General features: G+C 34.0%; 2 protein-coding genes across 4 annotated transcripts in view; one reads left to right on the top strand and one right to left on the bottom strand.

Annotated features, from left to right (window-relative positions):
- LOC138184230 (trafficking protein particle complex subunit 1) overlaps positions 1-15,685 on the top strand; it is a 147,566-nt gene extending 131,881 nt beyond the window's left edge. For 2 of the 3 annotated variants that reach the window (XM_069121998.1, XM_069121999.1), the window contains exons 2-6: positions 5,821-5,893; positions 6,388-6,684; positions 12,736-13,623; positions 13,798-14,013; positions 14,111-15,685. In XM_069121998.1, coding sequence (XP_068978099.1) covers positions 13,474-13,623; positions 13,798-14,013; positions 14,111-15,064 — 1,320 coding nt within the window. In that variant the 5' untranslated portion in view covers positions 5,821-5,893; positions 6,388-6,684; positions 12,736-13,473 and the 3' untranslated portion in view covers positions 15,065-15,685. Of the gene's footprint in view, positions 1-5,820; positions 5,894-6,387; positions 6,685-6,945; positions 7,156-7,251; positions 7,434-12,735; positions 13,624-13,797; positions 14,014-14,110 lie in introns of those variants that run through there. The other variant, XM_069122000.1, reaches the window with a different exon arrangement.
- Positions 7,921-19,269, bottom strand: LOC138184227 (E3 ubiquitin-protein ligase RNF19A). Its single transcript, XM_069121993.1, has 13 exons — positions 19,110-19,269; positions 17,583-17,809; positions 17,357-17,499; positions 17,045-17,234; positions 16,639-16,950; positions 16,405-16,549; positions 16,174-16,310; positions 15,952-16,049; positions 11,604-11,802; positions 11,318-11,513; positions 11,068-11,233; positions 10,615-10,988; positions 7,921-10,454 (listed from the first exon to the last, which is right to left on the bottom strand). Exons 2-13 carry the CDS (start codon positions 17,743-17,745, stop codon positions 10,211-10,213), a joined length of 2,367 nt encoding a protein of 788 aa, XP_068978094.1. The 5' UTR covers positions 17,746-17,809; positions 19,110-19,269; the 3' UTR covers positions 7,921-10,210.
- Between the last annotated feature and the right edge of the window lie 59 nt (positions 19,270-19,328).

Genomic DNA, 19,328 nt, shown 5'->3' with positions numbered 1-19,328 from the left:
AAAGTTAATCGCGATTGTAATTTAAAACATTTAGAGACAGGTACATACGTTAAACTCGAAGAAAACGATTATCTTGTAAACTTATCTGTTACGAGAGAAAGACAATAAATTATGCAGTGCTTAACCGGAAATGTAAATCTACTGAAGAAAAATAAAAGGAAAAATTCAATTTAATTTAACAATAAATAGTAATAATAACACAGAATTACCAATCGTCCCAGTCTCTTCCTTTCTCCTAAATACTTCACAAAAAAACTACTCATCTTCCCAATAACCATACGTAACGCGGACAATCCGTTGATTAACTGGAACGCGGTAGCTCGATCTCACGTGGCTGTGATTTTAAAAGCACAATAATAGTTGCGGATGATTTCCCAGACGATTTACCGTGGAGGACAGCACAACGGTGGCGGCTGTTTGATGTTCCAAAAGTTGAATTCCGAGATGAAAGAACGTCGAAGGAAGAGCTGACGTGCTATTTTATAGCAGGCACAGGGAAAAGAAAAAGAGTTTTATATCCAACAGAGCAAACGGACAATGATCTCGCGTATCTCCCAATCGCGTATGCCGTATGCAATGGCCTCGTGAGAAAAGAGACAGATTCCGAGTGGAAGAGGTAAAGAAATCTGCTCTACGAGTTCCGGATAAAAGGGACGATTTGCAAACTTACTTTGCCCGGTAGCAAATATTAAACATCCCCTATCTCTGCTCCGTTGGTGATTGCCTGGTAAACAAAAGCGGTGGCTTATCATTTATAAAGACCTAGCCGGTAATTCGCAGATTTCACGAATTATGCAGCTTCTGCGGGTGAAGCGCGTAATATTTTCGTAAATATCAGCAGAATTAATTCCTTTGGTCGGTATCAAACAATTTGTATCGGATCTCGTTTATGCGCGCAAAAAATTGCGTAGAATGTACGAACGGAAAGAATCGATATTGTAAAAAGCATCGATGTCAAGTAATTTTTGATAAATAATACATTACTTAATTTCTGCTTGGAATCAATATTTCTCACGGTGTAAGAATGCGTTAAATATGTAAAATAGCGTTCCTTTCCTTGTAGTAATTTATTTTATAAATGAGATGTATTACGAAATTAATGTAGAATACGTATAATTTGCTGTTTTCGTTTGAAGGCTGCAGATGAAAAACACGATAAGTCACATTTCCTGTGGTATTACAGGATTTATAGGAGAGTATTTCTAAAATTCAATACGTCGTTTACCAATTCCACGTAAAATGAAAATATACATGTGAAATAAAAAAAATATATCGAAACGGAAATTTCGAAAAGATTTCTCGGAAAATCAATGAAAAATGACAATTGGCAACGCGATTTTGTTTTGTATTTGTAAATAAATCCATACGCTCTCGACGGCTATTTATTAACAAGAAAGATAAATCTTATTTTTGATTAAAGATTTAAAAGATTATTTTCTACCGTAAAGTTAGACGGAAAAATGTTTCCGATCGCGTAACATCCTACCTTCTCTTACATAACCTAACACAACCAACAACTTGAAACAACAATTGTCAGAGTGAAAATAAAGGACTTAGCCTTGGCTTTAACGTTTCTTGCTACGCTCGCGAAACAAAAATTACCAAATTATATAAACCATGGTTACTTCCGAGTAAATCTATATCCAGCGAACAAGGGTCGAATAGAACCCGGATAACCCAATCGACACAGAAAGTCTTTCGACAAACAAAAGAAGACGAAGTCTTCGATTCACAATTCCGGTAATCCGGTCAGACCGGATTCTTTCTTTCTGCAAAAGGACTATTCTAAGATACAATCGCGGTACCATCTACCGAAGAAAAAGGATAACCAAAGCGTTACCAGTCGATAACAATTATCGTTTGACCGATAGAAGTGCAAAATTTTGTTCGTCGCAGGTACATTGAGTTGCGCATAGCAAATTTAGCATGGCGATCGGTCAATTTCAATGGGGCCAATCAAAAAGAAAAAAGGACGATAAACAAATAAGCGACTGGGCGAGCGATCGAGCAAGCAAACAAATAAATAAACAGGCATGCAAACAAGCGAGCAGACGAACAAAAATCGAAGCCATGTGGTTGTTATTGCTACTCACAACGTTGTAAAATTGCCGACAAAAGCGACATCTAGTACGCTTTGCGAATACACAGCGTCCATTTATCGTAGACTGCTTTATTGCAATACGATCGTGTGCTTGACCCTCGTATGTGCTAGTCTTGATGCAGATCACGGGAGTTTGTCGCACGAACGTTTTCCTCGCGTCGCAACGTTGCACGGGATTAACTCTTTACCTTGCGCGATCATCCCAGAGGACGCGTGCAAGTATGTATCGATGAATATATAAGGAATCGTCCATAAAATAAATATATTACTATTTTAATATGAATCCTTAGTGTAAATTTAGTGTTCCTATAACATTATTTCGGCTTCAAAGATCCATAATTCTCAACGGGAACAACTGAAAAAACGTGTCAGGTTTACATAACTTTATCGATATTCTATTCAAGCGTGAGACGGTTCTGGTCGGAAGATATTTGCGATTATTGTGGCAGTGAACATGTTGAAAGAAAGAAAAGCGAACAACGTAGCGTGTCCACGAGAAACGTTCATGAGCAGCGTAGTATCGGTTAAATAACCATCGTAAAATATTCGCGTGGTTCTGCGGGAAAAGCCGTCTGTTCGCTGCAGACCTGAACCAGATCGGCGACCAATAGTTAAGGATAAATTGACCGTTAAATCGTGTGAAATTGTGGTAACGTCTAGTTGGCCCAGTCAAAGTCAGAATAAATGAAATTAACAGAGAAGCACTCATAATAGAAAGGACGCTATTGAGTAAACTTGGTAAGCTTGCACGAGGGTCGGTATAGTCCTAGTAGTGTACGACCATAGTTGTCCTACAACTCTATATGTGTACCATTTTAAGCTTACCGTTTCAAACGTTTGGCCAACGGGTGATTATATTACACGAGCGCGTAAACCCCTGGTGCGGCGAGGTCGAAGCGCATGATGCACTCGAAACAGTCGGTTCAACGCGCGCTGGCTACGTTCGTTTGATTTACAGCCTAGGTCATTGTTATCGAATCATTCCAGTCACCGACGATGCGATCGTTCGTTTTATGCGGTGATATTTTTATCGCGTTCCATGCAGATTGTATTTCCGGTGTCGAGGAGGTGTAAACACGCAAACCGTTATGCTGCAGCTGACGCGTTTGTAACGAATGTGTATCGAAAGATTTCGCTTAATGGAAGAACGTACAAACTCAGTTTTCGCTTTTCGTGTACCTACGTAAGCGATGAGAAAATCGACGAAGTATATCGTCGTACGTTTGTTCGAATACCTAACGTTTATGGAAACAATAGATACTACACTGTTGAGATGCTTCAAAGGATGATATTTTTTTTTTTTTTTTTTTTTTGTAGAATGTAGGATTTCTTTTTATTGACAAAAATTAAATAGAGTTTCGATTTTGCTCGATCGACTAACTTTTCTAAGACTGTCCTTTTCGATCCTGTATTTAAAAGGGACTACGTATGCGGTGGAGTGTCCTGAATCCTGCATGTGGAAAAGCGAATCTACATTTTTCTGAAGTTGTTATCACAGCTGGTTACATGAAATTGGATCTATCTGATGGACCGGCGTAAGACAGGATTAAACGATTTATCACATGAGATCCTTCCTCTTCGTAATCGATGATAAAGAAAAGGGAGGATCTTTCCAATGAGGCAAACGTCTGGTTAATTCCTTTAACGAGGAATATACCAAAAATGTCTAGGGGAAGAAATTCTCTAGAAATTGTTAGTACAACCGGTTACGTAAAATTAGTCCGTCTAAGGATTCGAGGGAGCACGACATTGTTAACTACTTATCTTCCGGTCGTTCGCCGAAATTCGTTTCATTTCAGTTTCACGATCATAGCCACCGCATTATACCTTTAACCTCCGCTTATAGCTCGCAGTCCCTCCGCAATGGGCATTATACGAGCGTATATCATCCATAATTTGTTATCCTCTATTATTCTATGCTCCCGTTTACGTTGTATTTATTTGCATAGCGTCGTTCGCATAGGTATTATACGGTTCTACGGTAAAGCTTTCCTCCGGCTCTCCTCGACTTTAGCTTTCCCTTGACTCTACTCTAACAGTAAAAAGGCAAATGGCACATTCGACGTCGGAGAAGTCCGATCGAAAAGCGACGGTTTACGTGCTGAGCTCGGTGAGGTCGTCTACTGCGATACCGTTATGTGTTAATAAAAGTGCTCGAAACGATAATCGTGCCCAAGCTCCAGCCACCAGCACGTTTTGTACTCGGCGATAAATTCGCACGGCAACTCGAATCCCTATTTGCCCCGCGAAAATGTCGCGAAGAATCGGCAAATAATACATAAAACGAAAGCAGTCTGACGCTAACGATACTGTTTCTACTTACTTTTCGCTCATTAAGTTTGGTTGGCTGTTTTTCTGACCCTTACTACTGTCGTTCCGATGAGTTCGATGGGATACAACATAGAACGAGACGCACCTATGGCTTTCTGGGATTTCGTGCCCTATGAATTTGTAAGATTTACATATTTTAGTTTTATTTGCACTATTATATTCATTTGAAACGAACACGAGAAAAGAAGGGAAAAAGGAAAACATACCGAGAGCGCATACATATTCGCAAGTCTCTTTGAAAAAACTCAATGAATTTTGCCCCATGCACCGATCAGGCTCTTTCGATTATCGCCTGTTGTATTTACTTGTCAAGGCGACATGGCACACATACGCGCATAGGCGATCTATAGAATAATACAAAAATTTATCTTCGTGATGCATTAAAGCATGCGTAGAATTCTTTATTTTCTCTACAATAATAATTTCCAATTTCATGGATATATCTAAACCTCCAAATCGTGGGACACAGAAAAATATTTCATGTTACGTCTATCCTGTACTTTATCGATGAGTGCGACATCTTGGCTTTGTTTCTAGCTATACCAACTATCGCATTTGGATCGAACATACAGTAGAGTTCTATGTCGGTATGCAATGTCGGTTCTACAATGGTCGGTATTGCAGAACATATGACACAATGTCCCGTCAAATGGTAAGATCACTTTTGATGATTGAGTGGTTCTACAAGTAGTCCTGCATACATAGAAAAACTTACTCGTTTTCTGCACAGAAGGAAATGTAGCGATAAGCCATCTTCAGACTTTTGTAAGAAGCTGATATCATTGACAAGGTAGATTACCGATGAGATATTTAATGCTTTCCGTTCCGCGTCCCACGATTTAGGGGTCACTTGATCTCTCGTACCATTTTCGTATCGCATGCAACGTTATCGTTTCAATATAGCAATGGTTTGAATTCAAGCTAAATTTTTCTATAAAATTACAAATAAGGTATAGAACAGAACATTTTGCACATGCTGTACTCTAATCGTATTATGATACAACTGATTGAAATTGCGATTTTACGCAGAACCTACCATATTTTTAATATTAACCAATTTTAATACGTTTCGACTGTTGACATTCGCTGTCATGCTTGAAACTATTAATTTAATAAAACGATTTTCTTCCGTTATATTCACGAAAGTTTGAGCTCCCTAAACAATAATTTTTCAAATACAAAAGATTATGCGCGTCTGCACTGGACCTTAAAAAGTTTCTGCGAGGAATTAAAAATTTTTATAATATAAAATTCGATTTTAGCAATTTCTGTACCACCAAATAAGTTTATTTTTAATTAATATTATAAAAAAATGATTGTGATACTCTTACATTTAGATTATTACATACTAAAACAAAGAAAATTCATTTTTCGTTTGTGTGTTGCAGGATTTCTTCTACTGCAACAGTAGGAAACTGCAACAGGAACCACTGAATCTCCACCACGTCAATAAAATTAATTGTAGCTAGTTCTAAATAATCTTAATTAGCAATAATTCATTATATGCAGAGTTCTGTAGTTATTTTTTAGGATTTATATACAACTGTATTTATATTGTAACAAGTGCAACAAATTATTAATTCCTGAAAAATTGCATGAAGCACAACCATTAATTTATAGCAATTTTAAAGATATGCCTATAATTATATTTTCAAAAATAAGTATAAATTATACTTTACAGAAGTGAGAAATACGTTATACAGATAATTAAATACGTTAATCTATAAAATTAACCTTAATTATAAAGATTATTGTATAATTCTCAAATCCAATCAACAAATAAGTTTTATAAAATGAATTCGAATGTTTTATCATTTATTCTTAAGTCTACCTATCTATCTCCCATTCCCTTTCCTTGTCATTTTTATAAGATAGAGTCAGTGAAACGTAAAAAATTCGTCGGTAATATAACTATTGTCGAATCTCCTTTGATATGTTTCCTATGTTCGCCGTAGAAAATCGCAGAGGGCGTAAGAAACACTCTGATTTTTTTGCAAGTCGGTGTTTCATAACCTGAGACGCAAAGCTGCATTTAATGTCATGTCTATCCTGTCTTTAATCAATGGATACCTCACTATGCTATCGTCGATAACTAATTGATTGAATATTATCATTTTAACAGCAAAACAAAATACACAACTGTCAGCAAAATTATGACAATTCATAATTTATATATATTTTCCAAAAATGGAACATTACTGTATTATGCAGAATGGAATAGGTTGAATAAATCCGGAATCACAAAAGGAGAGGTATGTATGAATAACTATAACAGAATTGTTATTTTAAAGTTATAAAACATATACCGTTTCTAACCTTCCCATGTTCAAATATCCTGTGACCTATTTTATAAAAATCACTAACAATTACTTGTTTCATTCCTTTTTTAAATTAAGTCGTTTAAAAGAAGGTCTTTTGTTTTCATTTGTGTATAATCTATATAATCTTTTTTCTAAGAAATATATATACATTATAAATAATATATATACATTATAAAATTGCACAAAATTTAGGAAGCAAAATTAATGTATGGAATGTTATTTTCTATAAAATCATTTGTAAGTAAAATATCGCCATTGGATCCAAAAGAAGGATTTTTATATTATAAAACTAGTAAATATACATTGCATTATTTGGAAACTCCGTCTGGATTAAAATTTGTGTTAAACACTGATAATGTTACACAAAATGCTAGAGAATTATTACAACAACTATATAGAGAGGTGAGTAACCCAATGTTGCATATTCTAGTATTATATTGCTGTAGAGTATTTTAGCAAACTAAAAATCTCCAATGATATAATTAATTCTTTTTCCAGGTTTATTTAGAATATGTTGTGAAAAATCCTCTATGTCAATTAAATGAACCTATTCAAAGTGAACTGTTTAAACTAAAAGTTGATGAATTATTTAAAAAATCTCCTTTATTCTTAAGTAGATCGATATAGAATTTTTTATATTATATTAATAAGTATAATATACTTGAATATAAAAATGTTTAGTGATGTTATACAAATTTAATTTCATATTACACGCAATTATTTGTTATTAACAACTAGTATTAATATACATTAATGGAAGTGCAAAAAACTAAACAAAAATATCATATACCATAAAAATATTCTTATAATTTAAATGAATATACAACTTACATTACATTTTGTTATATTTACGAATTTACATTTATCATAACAGAAACAACTATTTAAACAATATATTTTTGTAATACACAGAACTGTGATCTTCATACAAAATGTACAGCAACTAACAGAATTTGAAGAAATTAATACTTGTAAAAGCATAAGTTACTTTTGTAGATTCCTTTAAATTATTTGTATTAACATATTAATGCATTAAAATTGCACCGCCTTTTTTTGTATCAACGAAATGTACTTTTTAATTTGTATATTTAAATTATTATTTAAAATACGTAAAAATATTGGTAAAAATGCATACTTTTAAAAATGTTCCTACATTAAACTTGCCTTTTTATATATATGTATATATTTCGTACCACATACCAGTACTCTAGAACATACTTGCAGGAATATGCCTTATTTAACTAAAACATTTATTATTATTAATATATGAAGATTATATGGCAGCTTATGTCATATTTCACAATTCGGTTTTTTAGGTCCATGTATCCATCTTTTTTTACATATGTAATGTCTTTCATACAATTCTCGTCCGGACGTATGACATTAGCTTATCCAAATATTAGCGAAGTTATTAGTTACACACAAAAAACGTATATACTGGGACAATAATTTTTCACAATTATATACACATATTTAAGTTCCGCAGAACTTTGAATAAAAAATATACGAAAGGTAAAATTGTTAAAAAATGATTACAATGTTCCTTACACTGATCGTTAGTGATTTATGTTTAACATTACATAAATGTAAATATCTATATCGGCAAGAAACCAAATCAAAGCTTTCGACATGCCTAATAAAGCACCTGATATTAACACATATAATTTACCAAGATTAATAATAAATAAATATAAACTGAAGATAATAAACTACCATACCTCTTTTTATATTAATGTTCATTTTTTCCTTAAAATTGCGTAACATTCACTGTCAAGGCATATTCATTGCCTTTAATTGCATACATTACATTATGTGTATTTTCATACATCGAAGGACATTTAGAAAATGTTCGTGTACAAAGGTTCTTATGATACTTATACATCTGAAAATGTGATTGACAAATGAAGAAGTGTTTCATGCATGGAAAATAATAACTGTTGCTTGACATAAAATGCAACTAAAAGGCATAATAATAATTTTTCCATAATATTTTATACAGTTATCCTATTTTATATCACGTGAAAATTTTATTTCTTTTGAGGAATTCCGTCATAGAAAAATTTTAACGAATTTGATACGTTTTATATGTGAGCGCTGTTTTGTGTACGAGAATGTAATTTTTTCGCATATAACAATATTCTCAAAAAAACATTGGCACAAAATGAAAATTATCCATGTTAAATTAATTTGCAACTTTTGTTTTATAAATTCAGGCCTGATTGTATATATATAGCTATACACACATACGTACATTACACATATTTATACGCACGCACTTCTGAAACATGAATGCACATACTACTTACTTCAATACGCTTCGCCATGCAAAGTTGCTCTTAATTTGTTCCCTCTATTGCATTCATAATACGTTTATACATGGTGTGCATAAATATAGTAAATTCGGCATTACTGCACGCATATGGTGTATACTTAAATACATATATACACATATACAGTAACAAACGAAAGTGTAAATGTCACACTATTCTTATAGAGAAATGATATACATCTTTTAATCAGTTCACAAAAATTAGATAATCATAATTACAAATTAAATCTAGTACACAAAATATGATATCATATTTTTATTCATATTAACAACATACTATATTCAAAAAGATATAAAGTTGGTCCAATTTGTATTTACTATTTTTGGTACTCTGTCAAAAGTGAATAGAATAACAATGATTAATAAAGGAATGCAAAAATAAAGTCAAAGTAAGTTTAAAAGAATAAATGAAAAACAAGTCAATTTAAATAAGACGGGAAGTCCTGATTCACAAAAAATTAGTACCTCAACAATGTAGCGACCCAAAACATACGACAAATTATTAACAAATTATTTAAGTTTAAGTCAAATTTTTTTATGGTATGAAAAATATAAATTCCATTGAAAATTTGTGATTAATTATTAAAAGAAATCTAGCAGGATATTAAAACATACTCTCAGGTATTCATGAGAAGTAGCATAATTTAATAAATATGCCACACAAATTAAAATTATTAATAAGAAAAAACGAAAAATTAATTAAAAATTCTAATTCTAAAAACATTATCCAAGTGCAAAATTATAAATATTGCATCAAAATAATATTGCAATTAAAAACATATTGCATTCACAAAAATATAAAATTAAAAGGATTGAGGAAACATGTAATTAAATAATTGATATTACAATTTCTAGTATAAATAATAAGCTTTGAATTAAAATTAAAATAGAAATTAATTTCGATTAATTAATATAAATGAAAAAATAAAGTTTTGTATTTTAGATAGTTGATTCAATTTGTAATTGTAATCGCCTAATCCTTGTTAGTCAGTTGAGAACTTGTATCATTTCCTTATAAGACTAGCGTGTTTACATTTTTGATTGCCACTGTATGTGAATACGCATATGTGTGTCTTGTATTTAAAGGACGCATGTACATTATTACATAAATGCTCAGTCTTTGTTCCTTTAAGAGTGTAAATCTTCTTCCATATTATTTATATTACAGCCTTTGTCAGAAGGCGTAAAGAAACGAGCACCGTTATTCTGTACCACTACAGGAGACGGTTCTTCTATCACCGACAATCGCTTCTCGCGATCTGTAGATGTTGTAGAATTATGGAAGAAGACGTTTCTCAAAGTGGCAACGTTAACCCGTTCCCATGACACATTGTCATCTGCCGAATCAGCCTTTGATTCATTGTTAGAATTCCTGAAAAAGTAAATGGATATTATACATGTAAAAATATTGTAGTTCTCAAAATCTTCTAATTAACCCAGTGCCTTACAATATTAAAACGAAAAGATCGTAAATAATCAAGAACATCGAAAAGCAGTGAGTTGCATTTTGAAAAATCTAAATTTTTTCATACTTTGTACTCTTTTGAGTATTTGCGTCTTGTTCTGTTTCTTTAGTACGTTTAGTACGTCTTCCGGAAGTTCGACTATTCACTCCACACGTATTAACAATTCCTTCTTGATCTGCTTCAATGAAACTAACATGATCATCGAATCTGACACGTTCAGAACCTTCGTCTTCTCCACAAACGGTCCAATTACTGGAATCACTGCACTGGCGATCTAACGTCGGCTTGCGCCGAGCACGTTTCGCTAAACCAGGCGCTACTTCTTCGAGGGAACTCAAAGATGTAGCTTGACCTGCTGAATCCATATGACCTCCTGCAACAGAGCTTGTCCCTTGTTCTCCTTCCGTGCTTCTACCACCGCTGATTGAGCTTCCATCCATCTGAACAATCGATATAATTAAAATTCATAACTGAAGTACTGATCGTTTGCAATAATACTTTTAAAGAAGAGCGAGATACTTTAAAATTTAGAACAGAGCCTGCTAGAGCTCTCGTAGAAGCTGCGCCGTCATCCAAAGCAATAGATGCGTTCACAGATTTTTCTGATAAACTGGTTGCGGCAGATGCTGTTTCGCTACACAAACTGAATCGTTGAGTAGACGTCACATCCGCTTGAACCTCCAATCTATTTTTTAAATATAATAGTAACTACTAATGTGTAACTAATAATAATAATAATAATAATAAATAATAATAAAGAGTCTCTTACCTCTGACCTCCTGGTAAAACACTAGAAGCTATACTTCCTGCGAGACTGGTACCAGCAACAGCTACGTTACTGGCACTTTCGCGATCGTTTTCACGACCTAATTTTTCTAAATGACTGCCACTGCCTAATGAAAGGGAAGCTTCTCCTATCGAAGGATTACCGCCGCGATGACTCGCAACATCTATCGATGCTGCATCTACAATAAGGATTATGTTTTGAATTATCTAATCTTCTAAATTACTCGATCTACGCTTCATGTTAAAATTTGAATTATTTAGGCATTTACCTCCACCGTTGCGGACACTCAAAGAACCCATAAGCTCGTTTTCGTCATCGAAATCAAATCGCACCCCTGTACCATTTGTTGAAACACCACAACCTCCGCTTCGACAAAGAGAAACGGGGACTACACCATAAACGTAAAATAATAAAATGGGTACACCAATACCTACGGCCAATCCTGCCAATATGGGTGATACTAAAACCTGTAACGATGGTAGATAAATTATGAGTAGTGGCTCTTGTTCGAACTTTTATTGAGACGTACAGAGATTCAAATTTTATAAAGTTTCTACAAATTAAACTTAAAATCTTATGTATCTATAGAAATAGTAAATTTATAATATAAGAATTTATATTATTTGTAAAAATAACACGAAGCAATAAAACTATTTACTCTTGAATTTTGGGGCGGCGGGCTTAATAAATAAAATAACGTATAATCATTAGATCGGAATTAATTATGAACAGATAAGTAATAACATTAAGAAAACGAAACGATACATTTAAGTACGTAAAGTTACGCGATAAAATTGCCATTAGGTATCGGCTAACAAAAATGTAAAAGCTGCAACTGTATCGAAAACTTCGAACTGCAGTTGATCTAGTATTGTGCGGTTTTAAGCTGCCGGAAGTTTCTGTATGTACGCTGCATAATTAACACAGTAATTAAGGGAATGTTTCAGATGTACTTCATAAGTCCCTTTCAATGTATGCTCGCGAAAATAGGAAAGAACGTAAACCATTAACACGGATCACTTTTTTAGTATAACATACGTATAATATAAATAATAAAAGAAAAACAAAAGCAAATATAGAATTGCCTGTTCAAAGGCATTTATTATTTTAATATGTTCTGCATCGTGCTTTGCATACTCTCGGGCAATTAATACACATATCACCTTCAAAAACAAAAGAAAAAAGAAAAAAAAAGAAAAGAGAGAAAAGAAAAGAGAGAAAAGAAAAAGCAATTTCCGATCAACCTATAATCTATGTTCTGTAAAATATAGAAAACATAGTATGAAATACCATTGAAAGTAAAACATGGTAATAATATAAATATATCTCGGGACAGTCGTATAAGGTAAGGTGCCATAATGAGGGAAAAGATTACTGGCACACGGTGATCTGTTTTCTAGATTTCCATGGAGCATAGAAGAGAACGCGAGATAGCGGAACAGGAGACAGAGAAAGTGCATGGCGAGCAGAAAGTGTGGGAGGTGCGGAAGGAAGGATATTGATCGCCGCGACGGTAGGAGTGCGCGCATGGGAGATCCTCTCTGTCCCACCCTGCGGCCTGCATCCACCTAGGTGGCTGACGATGGAACGTGCATCGTGTCAGTCGGTACTTTAAGAACCATACTACACCACGATCGCAAAACGGTCTGACAAATCGAGTGTTGGGATCGGGAAGTCGGTCGGTGCTCTGCGCCAAGGGTGTGTCGCGCCGTGGACACTACGAGCCTCGATGAACGGGCGCCGAACTACGCCGGCCCGAACATTCAAGGACCGAACGGCGTAACAGGAAGTAGAAGGGACACGCGACGAATCCATTCATTACTGGTGATTTCACGAAGCCTCCACATACATGACAGACTCGTGCGCTCCGATGTGAACAGTCAAATAGGCACCGTCCTGCATGTGTTACCGTTCACGAGAGTGTACATGTAGTTTATTGGCATTGATTGGGAACAGTAGACACGCGAAACGTTACAACCACGATACACATACATCCCTCATCTGTTTTTTCTTTCCCGTTTTCCTTTCATCGATCCCGCCAACACTGATATCGTCAATTGACTGTCATTAGTGTTAATTGAATAAATAAAAGGAAAGAGAGATTGAGAGAAAGAGATAAAATCAGAAGAAACGAAACCATGGCGAATTGGGACTGGGAAGACACCGACTGGGATTGGGAAGATACGGAAGAATCATCTTGCGGAGAGGAGCAGAAGCAGATTATCTCAGAACCAGAGATTGACAAGGAGTGGCTTGGTGGTATCCTAAGGGAATTTCACAAAGAACCGGTTAGTTCGGTAGAAACTATGATTTACAGTTAACAGTTGCCTGTAGCGATTTTTATACGGCGTCATTTAAGCAGCCTATAAATGCTTTGTTAGCAATGAAAATGCAACACATTTGAAGATGTAGCGTACCAAGTATTCTTGAATTGCTTGCAAATTAACCCGTCATGTACACAGGTCACAATAACCGAATGTAACGTAAGTCCGGGCTGTATGAGTAATGAAAGCGCGCTCAGTGCTATAATTCGTGTTAAAATCAAGTACGTGTTGAACGACACAAATACCACGCAAGACCTGTCACTTATCGTGAAAGAGCTTCCAAAAGATGCGTTCAGTCGTTTCTTTGTTATCGAAGGCCAATTCGATCTTCGGGAAATTAAATTTTACACACAGGTAAGCAATCAATTAATATAATGCTACCATGCTGTTGCTACGTCAATCTTAAATTGTTCTATCCAATAAATAATAACTTGGATTCTATTTATATCAGGTCATGCCTGACCTGAAAGAATTTCAAAAGAAGCAACTAGCATCCCAGGAAAATAAATCGGACGAGGAAATCCTTCTGTCAGTTCCAGTCTGTTATCATGCACATTACACACCAGCTGATGAGTCAGACGACAACCCTACAACGCCAGATTCTATTCTCGTACTGCACGATCTTCGCGATTCTGATTTTCGAAATATCAAATTTCGCGAAGGAATGACATACGATCAAACTAAAGTCGCATTAGATGCTATAGCACGCATACACGCGCATTCTCTGGCAATGAAAGTTGTCGAGGGAGAGCCTCTGTCCGAACGTTATCCATTCCTCTTCCAAACAGCAAAGGCAACGGACTCGTATCAACAACTGGTTGAGCGTGGTTTACCACAACTTGCCAAATTTTTGAAAAGTACGCCAGGATTAGAAGCGATACTGGAGGCCCTACTTGTACTACGACCTAGAACTAAGCATATAATATCTGCACTCCTTGCGCCAGAAGGGCCGTTAGCCTTGATCACGCACACAGATTTCTGGTGTAATAATCTACTTTTCAAGGAAGGACCATCTGGCCTTGAATGCTGCATCCTCGACTGGCAAATGGTTACCTATAGTAGACCGACTAACGACATTGCTCTGTTGATAGTAAGTTCATTGCCAACCGAATTACGTCGCAAACATACAGAAACCTTCCTTGATATCTATTGGGAGGCACTAATTGGGACGTGTTCTCGTCTCGGCGTCGACATTCCGAAAGATTTGGGCTACACGAGAGAAGACTTAAATAAGGACTATAGGCGATCGCAACTCCTCGCTCTCTTACTCTGTATTGGATCTGTAGATGTTGCTTTAGGCGATGCAGATACAGAACAACGCTTGATCGACGTTTTAAAAGACCTTCATAGTGAAGGTGTACTTACAGATGAGACTGCGATTGCTAATAGCGAAAACGACCCTTAGTCAGCATTATTACTGCCTATGATAGTGTTGCAGCGAATTAATACTTCTACGCGAAATGTAAATCGAGGAAGCAAAAGTTATAGAACTGATTGTTCAACAGCTCGATTCGTCTGCCATTGACGTTACGATTGCGATTAACGTAATACATCTCAAGCAACAGGGCTTGTGTCGATAATTATGTAATTGCGGAATCGAAATCACGTTAAAGTTCGTTAACGTGGTGGAAATAGAATTGATGTTAGGCTCTTATGTTTAAAAATATTTCGATATTGAATTGTTCTTTCGATATGTACACCTATAATTTAGTAAGGACGTTCAGCAAACAGAATATCAATAAACATTGTATGAAGTTTTAAAATTAAAAGTGACTCGAAATGTAAAAGAATTGTTAATACGTGCCATAACAAATAACTTAAGTCAGGAGTAACATTTTCCTCCACGAGCCTGTTAAATATAACAATCGTTTGATTTGAATTTGTTCTTTTATCAAAATTTCTTCCCGCAATTACTATTACGGCTATACGACCGACATTCTGTTACTGCTAATTCACATACGCAATAATTATATTATTCCATTTCTTTGTACAAACTATACAAATAAAATATACTTTGATGTTGTCATGAATTTGTACAATGATTTTCAAACATAAAAGTAATTCCTAAGCAATATCCATATATGTGTAAATAAGTAAGTAGTTTTATTACGACTAGTTAATAATTTTTTTAATATTTTACTTTGATAATTTAAAAAAATATCTGTAAATTTACATTGATACTACTCTGTAAGACACTCGATACTTTATCTATCATCTGATGATATTATATATATGTATACTTTTGAAGAAAATCAATTATGTACAAATATGAAAAATAAGATTTTAACTTACAGATGCAGTTACTCCTCCAACAATAAAAGCATTCCTCTTATGTTTGTTATCTTTCTCATATCTTGTATACAGCTCCTTTCCCACCCATACTGGAATACCTGTAACAAAACATACATATACAAATATAAAGTTACACAAAATGTCCGAAATGTCCGAAAGATATATTTATAAATATATCACATTCAGTTTAACATTAAAATGTGAAAAACATAATGTACGAACCTATAATCATAGCAGGTACAGCTATTCCAGCAGCAAGACCAATTCCAACTGGAGCTCCCACTAAGGTTCCAAGTTGCCAAAGTATTTTCTTTTTTCTGGACCATGGCTTTTTACCCCAAAAGGTACAACCAGAAGGACTGCAATTAAATGAAAAATTGGAAAAATTAAGAATTATAAAAATAATATTTCATAAAAATAAATATGGAGATAAATAACTCGGATAAACTTTACCTTAAATAATGAAGATCACTGATTTCCTTCATGCATAACCAACAAAACTCGGCACCGCAAACAGCACAAACCATGTGATTGCAACTACCATCATCCATTTTAACAATAAGGACTTGACACCTTGGACAAGGTTTGACGTCATCTTCTGTGGATACAGTTTATGCAAAAACACGTGTTATTTTAGAATTTCAGGATTCGCTAATTCTGAAATCTTTAAATATAAAGAACACATACTATGTTGTGAATCACTTTGACTGAAACTGAGAGATGAACTTCGTTCATAGTATTGAGTACGTTGAGCTCTGGCAGCATCACATGTTTGATTAGGATGCCAACGTGCTTTACAATGGTAACAAAAATAAGAGTCACATCCTGGTCGTTCACAACGTAATTTTGGGCACGAAGCACAACCACTAGCAATAACTGCAAAACTGCAATCTGGTGCAGGACACCATCTTGCATCAGGTTCTACAGCAAGAACTCGTCGTACCATAAAATCTTCATATTTTTCCAATTGCGTTTGATCATTTAGGATCATTCGAATGTCTATAAAAAAATAAATTCAGTAAATAATACTAATAATTAAGTAGTAAATAATAGTAAGAAGTTTACATCATTTTTATCAGAAAAATACATTTACCATTTGGGTGAATTGGTTCTGAACATTCAGGACATGCTATGTTAACTCTAGATTCAGAAATTTCAACTTTAAGATATTGTTGATAGCAATCATAACAACTGCGATGATGGCAAGACTGAACAACAGGAAAGAACTCCACAGGCAATTCAGCCAAACATAAAGGACATTCCATTAAACCACTTTCACTGCTCTAAAATAATATTTATTTTACAACCTGGATATCATTTAAAATTATCAAACAATTAATATAATCAAGATATAATAGAAATTCAATTCTAAGAATTTCATTGCAAGTACATATTTCATAAATACCTTTCCGGCAGAAGAAAGTACTGAGCCTTTACTGGAAGCGCGTTGTAGATCTATGTTTTGAAATTGAAAATGGCTTGAACCATTACTTACTCTGGCTTCTCCTTTTTCAACATCTGTGATCTTGCCACCAATTGGATCTTTTGCTAGAAAAATAATTCATTCTTAAGAATAATTTATTCTGTATTTTATCTACGATATTTATTTCAGACCAAATATCACTTCATACTTTTTGTATTTCTGTTACTTGAACTAGGTGTTCTCACAATTCGTCGTCCAATAAGTGGGCTTGAATATAATAATCGGCGTAAAGAAAATCGTGCTAACATTCTTCGTGGTCTAGGGACTGTACTGCTACAGCTTCCAGAACTGTTATCATTTTCTTTAAACATCTTAAATAGTATTATAGGTCACTACTGTCTCATTCTTTGTGTCACGCGATTAAGGTAACTCAATCTGTAGTAAATAATGGGAAAAGAAGTAAATATAATAGGACTTCATATATATCACCATCATATATATCTTCTATCACATATTATACAATGCTTAATATTGAAAATAAAAATGTATATCATAATACAAACGTATCAAACATACCGTTTACAAGCGATTATATTTTACGTCATAGGCGCACGTGTAGTATGTATTACATGTTATTATATCGATCGTATTTAAATACACATAAGGTTCTTACGTTTCTAATGTTTTCGAATTAATTATCATAAAAATTATATTGGACAAAATTTTTGTATATTAGTGTAAATCATTTATAATTCATATAAATTTATTAATACGTAACGTTCTCAATAAATTCACTTTACGTTCAATTTTTTATGTACATTTTCTTTACTACTTTCACTAAAAAAGGAATTATACAGTCTATCAAAGCGGTTGTCATCAATTACGATTTCTCCACGTTCATGAAGAGCATAAATAATCAGCATTTCGAAATCTTTTATGTATGTACCATGAAATATTTTAGCATGTAAGGTTCGATTACTCGACCTGTACAGTTTAACCTTAACTTAATAAATCATATACCATACCGTTATACGATTATAATTACCCTTTATCGAACGTCCGAATCCAAATGTATAAATTATGTGAATTATGTCCAATTCACATAGCATTTTAAGAAACGATATATGATTCGACATGTAACACACCATACAAATCTCTCTAATAGTATTATAAATCGATTATATGTATATTCCACAGATTGCATTAACATGTTAACACATAAGATATAGAAAATTACTTAATACAAGTTTTATATTATATTTTAACTCGATTTATCTAACAAATTTGTAAATTTATGAAAAGATAACCTTTTCCCGAGTATAAATACAGTTATAATTAATGTTAATGTAAATTTAGTAAGAAATGCAAAATAATCGCCATTTGTAATAGCTTAAATGTGTATATGTATATACACATTTATATATATACAATGCACGAATATGTATATATATGTGTATATATATGTGAATGTATATGTATATGTATATACATACTATAAAATATATATAATGTGTATGATAATTAAACTCTATTTTTTCTCAAACAAAAACATTGTAGTCATTTTAAATAGAATAAAATACCTTATTCTTTAAACCAAATAAAAAATGAATACAAAAAAACACATTTGAATTGTATATCGAGAAATCTTATACATAGATGACTAGCATTAATACAGGTGTGAAAAGTCTGTGAGCAAAAACCAACTAAAGTCACTCTAAATAACGTATAAACGTACCTGGTTCCTGTTAAAAAATACTTTCAAATCCACACCACGTTTAGTAACTAATAATAGATTCACAATTAGAATTACACACTATTGGTAAGTTTCACCTATTTTGTTGGTTAAGAATGTTCACTTGACACAACAGCTGACGGCTTCTGACTAAAGACTTACCTCACATATAATTTAGATGAGGGATACAATGAGCGAAATATAGAAATGAACATATAGCGC

This window comes from Bombus flavifrons, chromosome 10 (genome assembly GCF_040668555.2).
Source record: "Bombus flavifrons isolate JBK064 chromosome 10, iyBomFlav1_principal, whole genome shotgun sequence".
In the NCBI taxonomy this organism is placed as follows: Eukaryota; Metazoa; Arthropoda; class Insecta; order Hymenoptera; family Apidae; genus Bombus; species Bombus flavifrons.
The sequence above is the reverse complement of the archived record's forward strand: the minus strand, read 5'-3'. Positions and strand labels throughout refer to the sequence as shown.